Source organism: Ruditapes philippinarum, unplaced genomic scaffold (assembly GCF_026571515.1).
Source record: "Ruditapes philippinarum isolate M1 unplaced genomic scaffold, ASM2657151v2 ctg4640_1_1_1_1, whole genome shotgun sequence".
NCBI lineage: Eukaryota > Metazoa > Mollusca > Bivalvia > Venerida > Veneridae > Ruditapes > Ruditapes philippinarum.
The window spans coordinates 26,576-44,534 of NW_026865257.1; the positions used below are offsets into that span (position 1 = coordinate 26,576).

The window sequence follows — 17,959 nt, forward strand, 5'->3', positions numbered from 1 at the left end:
TAGAATGCATTGGTCATGTTCGAATTTGGTCATGGTTTGATGATAGCCGACAGAGTTATCCCTCTTGAATTTTGAAAAAAAAATCAGAAATTTTAAGTTTCCATTCATTATCTCCCCAACGGTTGTACGCAATCAACTCAAATTTGACATATGGATACATCTTAGGAATAAGCAGTTCAAGTTTGAATTTGGTCGTGGTTCAATGATTTTGGATTCAGTTATCTTTCTTGAATGTTGGTGAATTTTCGAATTTTCAGTTTCAGCACTCGTAATTTTGTGGATATGTATGTACCAATTATTTTGGCTACAAATATGTATCATATGCAAATTACAAAAGGTTAACACTGAATAGTTTCAGTGCCTTGAACTTTGTATAAAAATGGTTTGTGTTAACATTGAATAGTTTTAAGGGCTTTGTACTTAAAATGAAAAAAAATAATTTGTGCAAACAAATTTGGAACTAAATATTATAACATCTGAAATTTTGGTTTTATGCGGGGGCATCCGTGGCATGATGACACATTTCTAGTTTTCATAAAGTCAGTAATATGGTCAAAATGTTAAAACTATAATTTTTCCCGTTGACTTACATTGTAACCTGACGTGACGTCCATTTCAAAATGGCGGCACCCATATAGACGTCATTTAGGGTTCGTCTCAAAGTTAGCGTGAAATGTACTCGGTAATTATAAAAATTTGATTATTCTTTTTTACTTTCTCATCAATAGCTAAATGTTATCATTAAAAAGAAAATGAAAACAAAGTTAGTGTCAAATAGGCAATTTTACTAGCAAACCATTAAATCATTTTAAGTGAAAATATCAGTAACCGCTTTATAAATTCTAACACACAAAGATTTATATAATTACCATGATATACTGTCGTATTTTTTTTTTTTTAAGAGAGAAAAAAGAGCAATGAAGTGATTTGATAAATAGCTTTTCAATCAAGTGCGTATCTTGAATACCGCAACGCGTCGTAGGGGAACGTGAACACTAGTTAGAAGACTATAAAAATGGTTCTTCGCTTATTTATGTTTAATTTACATAGTTCTGTAGTTGTCTGAATTCTGTCCATTAGTATGTATCACGTCTATTCAAAAATAATTAAATTGACCAGGTTCGATGGGATACAAAAATATGTTACCCTTCTAATTTCGGGTGCGATGTTTGTGCGCTAAAATTTTCCGTAGGTTCAACTTTCACAAGAAATCGCCAACAAATACTACATTATCATGCAAATCTGACAAGAAATATATAGAAAGGAGAACTGATTCACTGTAGGTTCAGCATTGCATGGTTTGCTTGTAACCACAGTGTCTACTTTAACTAACTCCCTCGCTAAAGAGAGAACACAGACTCGCGTTCGAGGAAAATGTAAATTATAAGAATATGATATCATGCTATCAAGCGTAGACCTATACACTTTAAGCTTGTAAATACAGATTTAACTTTCCGTCTCACAATTCAACAGAATGTCCAGAAATACCGGCATTAATTTGATATTAGACTACATGTATTAAGAATAAGTTAGAACTGGAGCGTTCAATAAGCGACAATAAGTGTGTGGGTTTTTTTTTTGTAGACACAAAGTGTTACATAATTATTATGTTAATATGAAGGGGAGATCGAGTCAAAGAGAAACACCGTGTGACGTCCTTAATAATTTTAGCCTTCCTAAAATTTGAAAATATTCAGTGAAAAAACAATAGCATACTGTATATTTTGTAGCTAAAAGAGTAGGATTTACAGAAGACTTGAATAACGAGAAAATATATAGGGAAGTTATTTCTGAAAAATATATAAAATAGTTTAAAAACATAAAATCGAAACGAAGGTTATATGTAATTAATGGAAGAAGTATTGTACTGTTATAGATTCATGTACCGTGGCACAAAGGTGACATGTGTGTGTTTTTATTTATCTCGTGGCCACGAGATACTATGTCGTGGCCACGAGTTACTAAGTCGTGGCTACGCGATAGCTGAGTCGTGGCCACGAGATACTAAGTCGTGGCCACGAGTTACTAAGTCGTGGCCACGAGATAGCTAAGTCGTGGCCACGAGATACTATGTCGTGGCCACGAGCTACTAAGTAGTGGCTACGCGATAGCTAAGTCGTGGCCACGAGATACTAAGTCGTGGCCACGAGTTACTAAGTCGTGGCCACGAGATAGCTAAGTCTTGGCCACGAGATACTATGTCGTGGCCACGAGTTACTAAGTCGCGGCCACGAGATAGCTAAGTCGTGGCCACGAGATAATTAACCAAGCAGAATACACTATATAAAAATAATTATGAATTTTTTTAACTTAACAACTTATTTTTACATACAACATTAATTTTTGAAAATATTGAAGATATTCACTTTGAAATTGTCTTTTGGATCATATTAGAAAGTCACCTTCCAAGACATTAATTTTGACTATATTTCTTTTAATTTTTTTTTAACTTAACAACTTGCTTTTACATACAACATTAATTTTTGAAAATATTGAAAATATTCACTTTGAAATTGTCTTTTGGATCATATTAGAAAGTCACCTTTCAAGACATTAATTTTGACCATAGCTTTTTCAGTAATTTTGTGATCGAATTGGTCAGTTTGTACGTACTACGGCATGTTAACCTTGTTTATACGATAACATGAGAAGGAATAAGTCCTGGTTTATTTTATTTGGAACCTCATGTTTATTTAAGAAACATGACACGTGCTTTCTCCCGTTCATCTTCAAATGAAGAGTCTACTTCGGCAATGGCTACGGAAAATAAACAACAGAGATTTACCATAGAGAAATCAAAATTTGCTTTCACAAGAAAAGTAGACACTTTAGAGAAAAATCCTGAAAAATCTGGAGGGTGACTTTTTTTAAAATTTACAAAAATAGTTTATTTTTTATTCAACCTCGTTTTGTTAATTCATACCAGGCAAAAGTTCATTTCCATTTTTAATGGGACAGACTATACAGTTGTGTATAAAGCTATATGTGATGAAAAAATGTTCAAATAATTGGCAATTTATCGTGTCTTCAACTTTTGGAGCGATGGCACGACGACACGATAAATTGACCAATTATCGTGTCTTCGCCTTTCGCATTTTAAGGACGTAAACTTGCATTCTAAGGTTTAAGTATATCACGTTCATCACGACGACACGACAAATATAGTGCGCCGATACGAAGTTTTCTATCTGCCGACACGATAATATTACAGGAAAAACATCTCGATATTGAAATATCGTTATTTCGCCCAAAACATATCTTGTCTTCGTGTCGGCGCCCTCAAAAGCATATTATCGTGTATAATACTGTGTTCGCCTTCGACTTTTGAGAGGCGAAGCCACGAAATGGCAGAAATTAGCCACCATGCGATCCTGATGATATCAAGTCTGCTACATCTGTAAACCTTAAAAACCTTATACTTGAGATATTATCACACATTGGTTTATACAAATTGTAAATTTTCCATACTGTCGTTACCTTGAATTCTAAGTGACAAGATTCTATTTAGGAAAAATGACAACAAAAACAGTTACTGATATCTTTGTCTAACTCTCCTTTTTATCAGGTACATATTCATAATATCATAAACAGCTTTTAAGTGGATTGTTTAATATATTTATCCCTTTTTGTAAAGTACCCATATGAATCGAACATTTTAACGTTTTGTGTAAACTTGTGGTCAATTATTTCCAATGCTTTTATAAGTCTGTTAAAATTATTATCTTTAGATTGGAGTGAGTTTCAGTGTGTACATTTCTTTGTTGTCTTATAGCTTGTTGTGTATCCTTAAAACTAGTGTACATGTTAAAACAAAATGTTTATACTTTTAAAAGTATTTAAAACATTCATGGTCATTTTTTTGATCATTTTTTCTGGGGGGTGGGGGGGTTAAAAGGTATATAGTTTTCAAGAGTTAAATTATAATAGTAAGATTTTATGAAAATAATTTAAAATTAAAGTGTAATATTTTTTGTTTTGCTTTAATTAAGTTTGTTTGTTCATTTGTGTTTGACAATGACACATAACTGGTCATACCGCACCGAACACTATAATATGTAGATAAACGTTAGCCTAATGTCAGCTGATAACAGTGGGATAGTTTAACCTTAGAATACAAGTTTATTTTTTTAAGTAATCAATCAGGGGTTATGATGGAAAGGTTCTGTTGGTGGATTGACTCGATAAAATCATCTGCCACGAACATATGCAAGATCATGACATTCAAGAAGTGAATGCCTGACTTTACGTTTATAAGTCCTATAAACGTTTTTTGATTGATTCTTGGTAATAATAATCTTTGATTGATTTAATAAAGAAAATCAACATTTGATATCGTCTTTTCTGATGCATTTGTCTTTACCATATTTACTGCACTGTTTCATAATATGTAGAAGTCATTTCACATATTTTTGTTTGCTTTAAGTTGGTATAGTTATTTTTTCATGAAGTTGTTATTTTCTTACTTTTTTTATAATCAGTGAAAATTTCCATTTGTTCATTTAATTGTTTATTGATGCCTTGTTTTTAGATCTAAGTGTGTTTGTTTTTTATCTTTTGTGTCTATTTTTTTTTCTTTAATTAAGTTTGTTTGTTCATTTGTGTTTGACAATGACACATTACTGCTCATACCGCACCGAACACTATAATATGTAGATAAACGTTAGCCTAAAATCAGTTGATAACAGTGGGATAGTTTAACCTTAGAATACAAGTTTATTTCCTTTAACTAATCGATCAGGGGTTTTGATGGAACTTAAAGATCCTGTATGTTTTGTAATTGACATGGTACCTGTGTGTATACCACTCTTACAAGAAATAATATATGTATATTATTATGCAAATAAAACAAGTTTCTAACATCGAAGAATATGTACTGCAAATATTTGTGCACATAATAAGTAATCAATGAATTTTAGACTTTGAAATTATAGAATTTCAAAATGAATTTCTAATTTCCTCCCTTTATTTACATAAAATGGTAAATTCGTTAATATCTTTACAAATAATGCTTATTGGAACTTACATTATTGACACTTACTTTGAGCATCATATTTATAAAATAAAACTATAAAAAAATTGTGTTACCTAATCTTTAAGGCAAGGTTCTGTAGGTGGATTGACTCGATAAAATATGCAAGATCATGACATTCAAGAAGTTAATGCTGGACTTTACGTTTATAAGTCCTGTAAACGTTTTTTTTTTTTGATTCTTGGTAATAACAATCTTTGATTGATTTAAAAAAAGATTAACATTTGATATCGTCTTTTCTGGTGCATTTGTCTTTACCATATTTACTGCACTTTTTCATAATAATGTAGAAGTCATTTCACATATTTTTGTTTGCTTTATGTTGGTATAGTTAATTATCATGAAGTTGTTAATGTTTAATGTTATTTTCTTACTGTTTTTATAATCAGTGAAAATTTTCATTTGTTCATTTTATTGTTTATTGATGCCTTGTTTTTAGATCTAAGTGTGTTTGTTTTTCATCTTTTGTGTCTATGTTTTTTGCTTGAATTAAGTTTGTTTGTTCATTATGGTTTGACAATGACACATTACTGCTCATACCGCACCGAACACTATAATATGTAAATAAACTTTAGCCTAAAATCAGTTGATAACAGTGGGATAGTTTAACCTTAGAATACAAGTTTATTTCCTTTAACTAATCGATCAGGGGTTATGATGGAAAGGTTCTGTAGATGGAGTGACTCGATAAAATCACGAACATATGCAGGATCATGACATTGCAGAAGTTAATGCTGGACTTTACGTTTATAAGTCCTGTAAACGTTTTTTGATTGATTCTTGTAAATAATAATCTTTGATTGATTTAAAACAAAAAATCAACATTTGATATCGTCTTTTCTGGTGCATTTGTATTTACTTATTTTACTGCATTTTTCATAATAAGTAGAAATCATTTCACATTGTTTGCTTTAAGTTGGTATAGTTAATTTTTCATGAAGTTGTTAATGTTTTATGTTATTTTCTTACTGTCTTTATAATCAGTGAAAATTTTCATTTGTTCATTTTATTGTTTATTGATGCAATGTTTTTAGATCTAAGTGTGTTTGTTTTTTCATCTTTTGTATCTATGAAGCATTGACGTTATTTTTTTCTTTACCTCATTGTGTTGAGTTGTAGTCATTTCTTATTCCCGGTGCACGACGAAGCATACTATTAAAACGTATTCTAACTTTTCAGTTTATTATGGTATAGATCTGTATTTAGGTTATGTATTTCCAAATTATGTGTTATCCTTGATGTTTTGTAGTAAATATTTTTATCGATATCTAGATGTTTTTCATTAAAAAAATCTTTCCTATATGGTTTTGTTTTTGTCTACTAAAATATACACTTTTGCAGTCTATTTGTGTAACTGATGCAACTAACAATATAGTTTTGGCTGGCATATTATTTATGTATCATGGACAATTCAGCTAGTTCTGGTGTTACATAATAGTATGTAAACTACGATCGTATATCAAACGTTTCACCCACTGGTTATAGATAAATTTGTAAGACGTAAATATTTTCTTTTTTGTTAATTTCAAAAATATTCGCCATCTAAATCATCACATAATTTTGGGACGAATATACATCTATGATTTTGAAACTAAAAATATAAATGTTTTCTGTTGTTAAATTTAACAGCATTATTTTCGATTTTATTCATTTCAAATTACCACGCAGTATCTTATAAACAATTCATAGTTTTCAGAACAAATGTTCAATATCAGTACTAACTGAATAGCAAAGCAATGTAGACCATGATCATACCGCAGGGATTTTGTGTGTAATCGTCTGAGTAGAACTAATTGCCGTCTGTAGGCTTAGGGTTAAAAACCTTAGCTACACCTCTTTATATCTATCTGGAAAAACAACTTAATAATTATGCAAAGCAAAGTTTTCCCGCAATGATGTACGTTATCTGATGAGTGGACAAAAACTCAATGACAGAAAGATACAAGTTAAATGTTGATGCTGCACATCAAAGACGCCGCCAAATGATGTGAACAGTGATCTCCCCTTACTGGCCGTAGCGTAACCGATGCTCTGAGTTTGGCGTACTTTCTTTGTTTTAACGGTTGAGGGAGAACCGCCTCTCTGATAGTGGGCTTGGTTTAGGCTTTGTAACTTGTTATTTAATGATTCGACAAATGATATTGATCAAAGTTGTCCTGGTTTCCTTCTGTCCCGTCAACAAAGAATAAATGCTAGCATACGGAGCATCATATTAAATTTGGCGACAGTTTAAGGCGGAGCCGAACTTCAACAGAGGCGAATCAAATGAAGTAAGTGATACTGCCTCAGTCGCAACCTCTCTCATCGATTAAGTTTTAGAACGATCGACTATAGACTGGCTCATTGACAGGTTATTTCTTATGTAGATAAAATGAGATAATGATAAAAAGTAAAAAGAATATGATATTCAAACATGGCACTATCACATCAGTTAAACGTTTATTCTAATCCTTTAAAGCTCTGTTACATGTTGCACATCAGAAAAGTTATTTTTATTAGAAAATTTGAAAAATGTGTGATTTGTTAAATAAAAAACAAAACAAAATAAAAGCCAAAAAATAAAAAACAAAGAAAAAACCCCCACAAAATCAAGTCTAAAATTTTCCCCATTGTTGTATGGACGAATGCATATCTACAAGACGCCGCGTGCACGCGGCGTCTCATGAGCTTCAGCAATGTACAAATATTAAAATGAGCATTTTGTAAGTATTTTGTAGTAAACAACTATTATAATAATTATATATATCATAATTCTTCATCTAAACAATTATTGCCGGCGTCATCATTATCAATTTACTACTCTGGGTGTTTTATTTACTTTATACAACAAGTTTCATTAAACATGTCATTCTACTTTAATTCCCTAGTTAACTAGATCTATATGTTGTGTTTACATAACCCATATCTGATTTCAATCTTAAAATATGAATTATGTACATGTGAAACTTTCTAGAGATGTGCCTGTTCGTCGGGATTAACAACAGACAAAAGAAATGCTAAAACATCATATCAGATGATCAGATGACACAGTGAAATTAGTTTATGAAGGTAATAAGATTATATGGGAACAAAGATCAAGAATGAAGGGCGAAATTCAATGGATGTATCCTTAACAAAACAATCAACACAGGACCAACGACAAAGAGTCCAGCAGGGCACCAAACAAAAACAGGAAAAGGCACAAGGGCAAAGCAGGGACTGACGTTATTTTGAACAATTAAATGACCGGGAATCATACAGAAAAGAAAAACAATAAAATGTGAATATGCTTAATACTAAAAATAAATCTCGAAATAACATTGAAATGGCCAAAAAAATTAAAAGAATTTTCACAGAATTTCTAGATTTGAAAAAATATCACTTAGAGATACGTACATACAACACAAACCTGATTATATTCAGAGTATTGCGTAGACAAAAGTCGATGAATGACATGGCATGTCCTTCCTAAACAAGAAATATTTCGTGCAAGGCACGATGCATAAACATGGGTGATTGACACAGAAACAATTGTATATGTGATAATTATCTTTTTAATTGTCACAATCTTGATAATATGCATAGATCACTGATCTAATTCTTATTATCAGATAAGTGGATACAATAACAATTTCACCATACGGATTTTAATGCATAGTGCATAGTGCAACGGTATATGTATAAATTACTAGCATATTATTTGCCTTACTAGCTTCGGTGACTCCCAGTCAGTTTGAAATTGAAGATTGTAGATTGTAGGTTCGAAAATGATTTGAAATGATTTGTTATGTTTTATGGTATACATTTTGTTGTAGTTTACAAAATTTTACTTAATGTGTTACGCATGCTTATCACTATGTTTAGTCGTGCATATTGAAATTGATTAAATGAAAAAGGATTTAACATTATTATGAAATAAAAAAAAGTCAAATTGAAACACACGATCTATCTTCTCATGTTTCTTCACTAAAGGATGACTAAATGGTCCGAATACAAATTTCAATATATTTATCTGAACTTTGACTCCAAAGTGTTACATTGACCTTGGTCGCAGGGACCTAAATTCTGCACGCGACACACCACCTCACAATGATTAAAATTTGTGTCAAGTTATATTAAAATCCCTATATACATGAAGAAGATTTGCTTCGGACAAGCGTTTTTCAATTACCTCCAAGTGTGACATTGACATTTGACCTAGAGACCTGGTGCATGTGCGCAACACAGCTTCTCATTGTGGTAAATATTTCATTGCTGAACAATATGGTAAGTTGCTACAATGTTCCAAAACACGGGATTTCATGAATGAGTGAAGTTAAAATGCGCCTGTTGTTATTGATTCTATCTGGACAATTACAGTATGATAACAACTCAAATAATTCATTTTGTAATCTTTAGCTACACATAAGATAATGTGTTGATTTGGTGGTCATCGGAAGATCAGACATTGAAAGCTACAAGGTGCAGTTCCTCACTGTCCCCTGTCTCAATCTAGTCTTCCTTTCTGAATGTCTAAACATGTACTGGAAGAATTGGCAATAGAGATGGCAAACCCACGTGACTAATTGGCAATATTCACGAGAGACGACTCTATTTTCATTGTCATATCAGTGTTGATTGTGCCGGTTGGAGGCCGTACAAAGGCGTTAAGTACTTTCAATCAAAGTTGATGTGTTTTTGGTCTTTGAACATCGTAATCGTCACAATATTATTGTTGTATTGTTATGGTATGTTTAGTTCCTACTATTTATATTTTTTAAGTTGACTGGTTCTTAAAATTCCTACTTTGGTACTGTATAGTATAGTCACCTTACAACAGCCGCGTTCTTTTACTTACGACCATACGCAGCTGTTCATGAAATCGCATTTATGCATAGCAATGAAGGTTCCGTGATAACCAGCGTACATAAGCTCTTCTGCAGATGTTTCTTAATTCCCTATTTCAATATTTTCATAATTATGTAAATGTTACAAAGTGTTTAAAGATATACTATGCTCAAATTGATATTAGAAAATACTAATAATTGCCACTAAGTCTCTTTATAAATATAAAATAAAGATTTTTTGACTTCTTACAAAGTAGATATGTTATGTTTAAAATTCAACACTCCATAGGTGGTCACAATATGAATATATAGTGCCATTAAAGGAACTGGATTTATTTTTTTAAAGAAAAGACCAACATTTCTTGGCCTGTAATAGGGAATGAAGCTTCTTGAAATGTTACCTATGTTTGGACATTTCAGGATTTTTTTATTTTATTCGCTATTTATATTCATTATTTGGAAATCGACGGATATATACACGTGTGATAGTATTATAGAAGTAATGCCTTTGTTGTTAAAAATGAATACACAGATCAGCAAGTGAAAGCGACACAACACTTAACATAACACTTTGCAGACACAGAGTAAAGTTGGAACAAGGCATAAAGGGCGCAGGTTTTTATTAAATCCAAGAATTTCTAGATGACATTTATATACCGTGAAAAACAGACATTTGTTGTTTTCTGTTCTACTGTGATTTTATACCAATTTCTACTTGTTTGGCTCTTTTGTCATAGGAACAAATATTTTTCTGAGTTTAAAATATTTTAAAAATCTAAAAACATATTCGGGAGTTAGATATTCCTGTCTGTGACGACAGACGGTGTTTGATTCTTTTTCTTGCATTTTACACCTTTATTAATGTTCGGAAAAAATTATGAAAACTTCATATATTCGCCCAGCACTTTCTCCTATAGAAGCATATACATTTACAACATAAATTTACAACATCTTTCGTAACGGCAAATTAACGTAATTTTAGAACGTTATCCATACATAAAAAGGCACACGGGAATGACGTTATTTAATGACGTTTTCGGGAGTTTTCATATAGACATATAGGCAAAATTAAAACTGTTCTATAGAATTTCTTTAGACTTGGCATGTTGTTAAAATATGATAACAGAAACATTTTAAGCGAAAAAAAAATTGAGGTCACCGTTCTCGTTTTTTAGTTATCTGAGGTATAATAAAAATAAAACAATATATTATTGTAGCATGATGTTGTGATAACAAGAGAGTATAAATATAGCTAGATTATTGCATGTTTTCAGTGTGTCCAACAGAATTAGGTGGTATGATAATTTCCAAGGAATACTGTAGTAAACCAATCACAGACAATACACCAGTATCTATCCTGTTACCAACAATAAAAGAGGCAGGACTATGTTCATATGTCCTGTTAGACTTTTTGATGAGGAAACAAAATGATTTCTTAGATAAATATCTCAAGGAAGCTCATAGGTAACTACTTTTACTCATTTCTGTTATTTGAATATTAATGCTGACTTAATGCTGACTTGAGAAATAGGAGATATCACATAAGTAAGATGTGTTGATGAAGAGTATAGAACATGTTGATATATTCCTGTCTTGCCCCTATTAAGGCTTATGAATGTAATTGAGATATCTTTATACCATACGCAACATGATGCAATAACTGTAACAATACATTATTAGTGTGAAATACAGGAAAATATTAAATTGACACTGTATTGAAAGTAGTTTCGTACTGTTAGGTAGCCACTTAGCCAGCTTGTTGTTGGTTGGTGGTTCATTTTGGGTTCTTGTGTCATAGATTACTTAAGGCTTATGAATGTAAAGTTAATATATTTATATCATAAACAACATGATGCAATAACTTTAGCAATTTACATAATGTGCAATAAAGGAAAAGGCTTATGACTTTTTCCATCTAATTTTGTGAAATGGACCAGCCCTGCTTGTTGTCATGTTCATATTAAGGAGCCAGCAAAATAATTAAAACAAGATTAAAACCAGCATCAATTCTTAAATTAACACAGTATCAAAAGTAGTTTCATACTGTTAGGTATCCAGCAAGTTGTGGTAGGTCGGTGGTACATTTTGGGTTCTCAGCATGTGCATAAAACAATGTACAAAAGAGCACCTGCAGTGTTCTTCCAACAGTAAAGCTGGAAAGCCACATTATAACTTTGGTTTATACAGAATTTGTGTAGGAAGCTATAAGCTTATAGACACACTGTCAAATCCTTTCCTGAGCAATAAGTGTAAGGTTTCTTGCTCAAGGAAACATCAACTTGTCCCTGACTGGGTTTGAACAAATGTGGCTAGCGATCATTAAATAACATTACTAATCTGATGCCTTAACCACTCTGCCATGCTGTCGTCTTCGTCTTGCTGCCACATTAAGACCTTGACAGTGCTGTTGTGACTTCAACTTAACCTGGAAAGAATTTAAATAATGATATGAAACCACAAGCAATATTTTAAAAACTTATTTTTAATAAACATTAAACATTTTGAAAGGTGTTATTATATTGGTCTTAAATGTTGCTAGTGATACAGAATTAAGTAGTGATAAGCAAACCTGAATATTTTTGTACAGGAAATCTGGCAGCATATCCAGTGTAAACCCCAAAGAGGTGACATCAGCACATCTAATCGGCTACGACCCCCAGCACGACATTTTACCTTTAGTGCTTGCTAACTGCCAGTATTCATTTGAGATGGGTAAAGGGACAAAGATAGAGTATGACTTTGCTGCCTTAGAGAGACAATTGATGGACAGATTCTTGTTTTCGAAGTCAAGAATTGAAGTTGGAAGAGTGTTGATGGTATGATATTTCTTAAAGCTCTTGTCTTTACTTCTTGTTGTGATGAAAAAAGAGATACTGGTACATGTATCTCAAGTGAATCTTGTCTTTATTGTAATGTTACATGAATTTACATCCTTTCATAGACATTATCAACACAAACATCCCAGTTAATAGTTAAGAAATGAAAACAATTGCCGGTAACAGGATTTTACAATTACAGACACATATTTGAGCAGTTTTAATAATTTTACCTCCGCACAACGAAGTTGTATGGGGGTATACTGGAATCAGCTTGTCCGTCCAGACGTCTCTCAGTCCGGCCGTCAGTCGGTTTTTCAAATGACTAGTAGATGACCCCTATTGATTTTGAGGTCGCTGGGTCAAAGGTCAAGGTCAAAGGGGCCTTGACTATAAAAAACTTGTCTGCTCAATAACTTAAGATTCCTTTGACCCATAGTCTTCATATTTGGCATGGAGGTTAGTCATGACTAGTAGATTACCCTATTGATTGTGAGGTTGCTGGGTCAAAGGTCAAGGTCACGGGCCTTCACTAAAAAAAGTTTGTCTGCCCAAAACTTGAGGTTCCTTTGACCCACAGTCTCCATATTTAGCATGCAGGTTAGGCATGATTAGTAGATGACCCCTATTGATTTTGGGGTCACTGGGTCAAAGGTCACAGGGTCCTTGACTAAAAAAAGCTTGTCCGCCCAATAACTTGAGATTCCTTTGACCCACAGTCTTCATATTTTGCATGGAGGTTAGTCATGATTAGTAGATTACCCCTATTGATCTTGAGGTCAATTGGTCAAAGTTCAAGGTCGCACGGGCCTTGACTTAAAAAAAGCTTCTGACAAAAGTGGTATGCGGAGGTATTCACGCCAGTGGCAGTTCTAGTTTGAATAGTGACAGGGAACTAGTAAGGTTTGTCTAACAAGGTAACAAGGAGTATGTCACACCTTTGACTGTATGGTTTCAGGTTCTGCATTGATGGCAGTGGTTTATTTTTGTTACCATCCATCCCCCTTGCACCAGCTTAAGCGAAATTTGATAATCGTATTTGATAAATGGTTGATGTCTTTTTTATTTTGTTTATTAGATTGACCAAATGGTGTACAGAACTGAGTTCACTGATGCTGAAGTCTTTAGAAAACTGTCTGAGAAAATACCTCAGGTAAAATATATTTTATATTTATTATTTACTTTCTGTAATGGCAATCAGTGTTACTACTGCAAAAATTAATCCTTTTCAACTTACTATTTTCAAGGAACATTCTGTTAAAGAAATTACTCTGTTATTACTTCTTAAGCATTTAAGTCAGCACTCCTATTATGTGAAACAAGTTATATTATGTTGAGTTTCTTTCAGGAAAATTTGAGTGCAGCAGTTAAGACTCAAATATGTGGTGAGATAAAGACGCTACCTGATATTTGTACATCACTGGACAATCTAGACATTACAATAAGTTTTCTCAAGTCTACAGGAGGTCAACCGGAGAAAACTTTACATGAATTCATGGGGAACACACTGCAAATGAAAACCACAATACATAGTCAAAAGGTGATTGTACTTAAATTTTTTATGTATGACCCAATATTACATTTCATAATAATGTATGATTTTTTATGCTCTTTTTAAGCTAACATTTAACCAATGTACAATTATACAGTGTCTGAATTGTTGTCTATGTACTAAATAATATTTGATGTTGTGTTTGGTTCTGATTTTTCATTTCATTTATGATTGTAATTGTTATAATTTAGTTTCTTTATCGTATTTTGTATTCATTATTGTACGTGGCCATTGCATATATCATACATGAAAATATGTTTTTAAGGAAACAAACAAGTTTACATCTATATAAGTTTTGGAAAGTTTTGAAATGACTTAATTTAATAGTATAAGAATCCACTAGTTTTTACAGAATTGTAGACTAATAACATTATAACAAATTCATTGTAGGCCCAGCAGGCATGTGAGTTGAGACATGCACAGTCACTATGGTTACTACTGTCTCTACAGAAATCAAAGAAGATGATACACAATAATCAACACACAGTGGTAGGTTGACTAAGTATTTTCGCTCTCTAAACTGCAGCTGTAATTATTTTATTTTGCATATATTTTGAGGTCACTTTGAGAGTTTCTGTTTAAGTCTGACTAGAGTGTGAAATTTTAAGATCGTTCAGTTTTAAATTATGGCAGTACAATACATGAATTTAAGCTACCCTAAAAGTTAATAGTTTGATAAACTATATGTGTTTGGTTTGTGCCACATCATGAATACTGTGATAATTATATTTATATTATTATGGTAGGTAACTCATAACTTTAATGCTAAATGAGCACAAATCATTAACATTTCAGTCAACATTTGAAAGTGTATTAAAAGAGTTTAACGAGGAATTGCCAGAAGAGATAATGACAGAATACAGGGGTTATATGAAGAAGTTGTCAATAGAAAAACTAAACCAGCTTGTAGAAATACTTCATGAGTATATTCTCTTAGTTGTTGCTGTCAGACAAAACCCAGAGGACGAGGATTTTATTGATACAACCAATCACAAGTAAACCTCTTAATAATCTCTTAATTGATTGGTCAACATAAACCTTAACAGATTTAGTAGATCCTCTACACATCTGTAAAAGTTTGATAATTATATATATTTGATAGATCTTTTCAATATTTTCATGTCTTGTTTGACAGATAATAATTTGAAAAGCTTTATGATTTATCTTCAAACGAATATGCTTTTTAACTGCCTTTTCATGAGTATTTGAGCTTCTTCTTTTTCTTGTGTCAACACAGCAATTTAGTGTGCCATAGGTCAAATATACTGAACCAAAAAAGAAACTTTCGCAAAGTATGTGCCAGTTGTTCAATGGTACCACTTAGATGTACACACTTATATACATGTAGTAGCTTCTAAAACTCGTTTTGTTTGCAAAATCGGTATAAAAGCCCGACATGTTTATTCAACTCAATAGGATTGAAAAACTGTACTAACATATCTACATACAAACTTGGAGAAAGTTTCTTTTTTGTTTCAGTATATATTAAGCATTATTTATTGTAAATGTCTTTTTTTATTACAGACTTGGAGAATGGCTGCCTGAATATGTAGACAGCATGGACAATCCTCTGTTAGATTTGGCAGTATTAGCAGACTTCCCAAAAGACATTTTATATAAATACAGTGTTCATACATGGGTGTGTACATACGTTATGTTGAGAGAAAAACAGACTGGAAACTATAGAAGATATTGAGAAATATTCTCATTGTAAATGTGGGGACTGACAAAGACATACAAAACCAAATGTTCAAATCTGTGACGGGTGTAAGAAATATTTTGAAGGAAAAAGGCAGACAGTCATAATACATACGCTAGTGTCCTTTGTTTTTGTGTGTTGCACACAAAATCTATGGCCTTATAATAGTTGTGATAAACTGTACAGTAGAAGGAAGTATTTTCATTGTCATATTATTACTAGCTAGGCTTGCACAATCTTGTATAGGTATAAAAATGTGAAGTTTGCGAGCATGAGAAATATGGAGACTGTGATGGTCATAAAAGCAATGAAACACAAGTGATAATCATAAAATGATGTGATATTTTTGTTGAATTGAGTTATAATTATATCATGTATTATTGTGTTTACTTTTATTTGTTACTGATACTTGACACTACATTAACTATTTAATGTTGCTGTTTATTATATCCAACTGTTTTGGATTGGTGTTCATTTATGTTTAAGTTTTCTACAGACAATTTGTTGATTTTCTTTTATAATGTAAATTTGTTTGTTGATTTTATATTTTATTTCCTTGTGTATTACAAAAAGAAAGTGTTAATTAAAATATTGTTTTTGATTGGCACTTATGAAAAGTGACAAAATACATGCATGTGTTGTATTTTGTTTTGTATTGCTATGTATGTAGAGATTAAATACGTTGCGTTGGTCGTTTATTTGTTTATCATGGCATAATATTAATGAAATCATTGGGGGTGGGAGTGGTATGGGGAACATGGTCATTCGTAAAATGTCCTCAAATTTCTACTCTTAATGCTACTTTTGTGTAGCATTCTGTGACTTGAGTGAGTTTATTGAACATTTGTCTTATGTAATATATTGTTAATCTTATTATGTATATTTATTGGTATTTTAATAAATAAAAGGATAACAAAAAACAATATCATGAGGAAATATTAAAGTTTAGTCTTGAAATAAATAATGAAATTCATGCTTTCTCTGTTATCTATGGCATTTGCCATATATTGTGTAACCATTATCTGCTGGCCGGTAGAACTGGACTGGAAGTACAAATTACAATTCATAAAGTACATGTATACACAGAGTTTGGCTAGGTATTAGTTTATTTCAGATACTATGGTAAAAGATCCTTATAACTAAGTCAATACATGTTTGATAAAATCTGCCCAATACACATCTGATTAAGATTTTACACAGGTCATTAGGGGCTTATCTTGTGATTCAATTTGCAATTACCTTTATGTTGGCATCAAAAATCCGTAAATAAATAGAACAAATAAGATTATATATGAAAAGGCACCACAGATTTATATATAAAGCTTATGTTAGGAAATAGCAAAATTGAAACCGAAAGTAAAAATATCTCTTGTCTTTCTCACCTCTTTAATCATAAATGGATACCTCACAAATATATAATAGAATTCTTTATAGAGTGATTTCTGTCCTGATGAATCTTGTTTTGTTTAATTTATAATACTGCACGTTTGTAACGTCATTTTTCATTGGATAATCGTGACGTTTATATTGTTTTTTTATGATACTGCACGTTTGTAACGTCGCTTTTCATTGGATAATCGTGACGTTTAAATAGTTTTATATATACGGCTGCTGTCGATTCATGAAGAAATCTTACTTTTTGCTCTAAAAATGATGCTTGCTGTATTATAAATTCGTTATAAAGATCGTTGGCAAGTTATATGGCCGTATATAAACGGCTGTTTGCAATATAACCCTCGCCTAACGGCTCGGATTATATTTACAAACAGCCGTTTATATAGGGCCATATAACCTGTCAACGATCTTTATAACTAATAATATACACGGCTGCTGTCGATTCATGGAGAAACCTTACCTTTTTTTCTCTAAAAATGATGCTTGCTGTATTATAAATTCGTTATAAAGATCGTTGACAAGTTATATGGCCGTATATAAACGGCTGTTTGTAATATAACCCTCGCCTGACGGCTCGGGTTATATTTACAAATAGCCATTTATATAGGGCCATATATAACCTGTCAACGATCTTTATAACTTATAATATAACTCTACAAATGA

At 32.1% G+C, this 17,959-nt stretch overlaps 1 protein-coding gene across 1 annotated transcript; it reads left to right on the plus strand.

The window, feature by feature from the left end:
• Window positions 1-11,073: 11,073 nt before the first annotated feature.
• LOC132728390 (E3 ubiquitin-protein ligase RNF213-like) lies at window positions 11,074-16,821 on the plus strand. Its single transcript, XM_060714036.1, has 7 exons — window positions 11,074-11,298; window positions 12,422-12,650; window positions 13,729-13,803; window positions 13,999-14,190; window positions 14,593-14,691; window positions 14,998-15,197; window positions 15,727-16,821. The coding sequence occupies exons 1-7, from the start codon at window positions 11,099-11,101 to the stop codon at window positions 15,896-15,898; spliced, it is 1,167 nt and encodes a 388-aa protein (XP_060570019.1). The 5' UTR covers window positions 11,074-11,098; the 3' UTR covers window positions 15,899-16,821.
• Window positions 16,822-17,959: the final 1,138 nt, after the last annotated feature.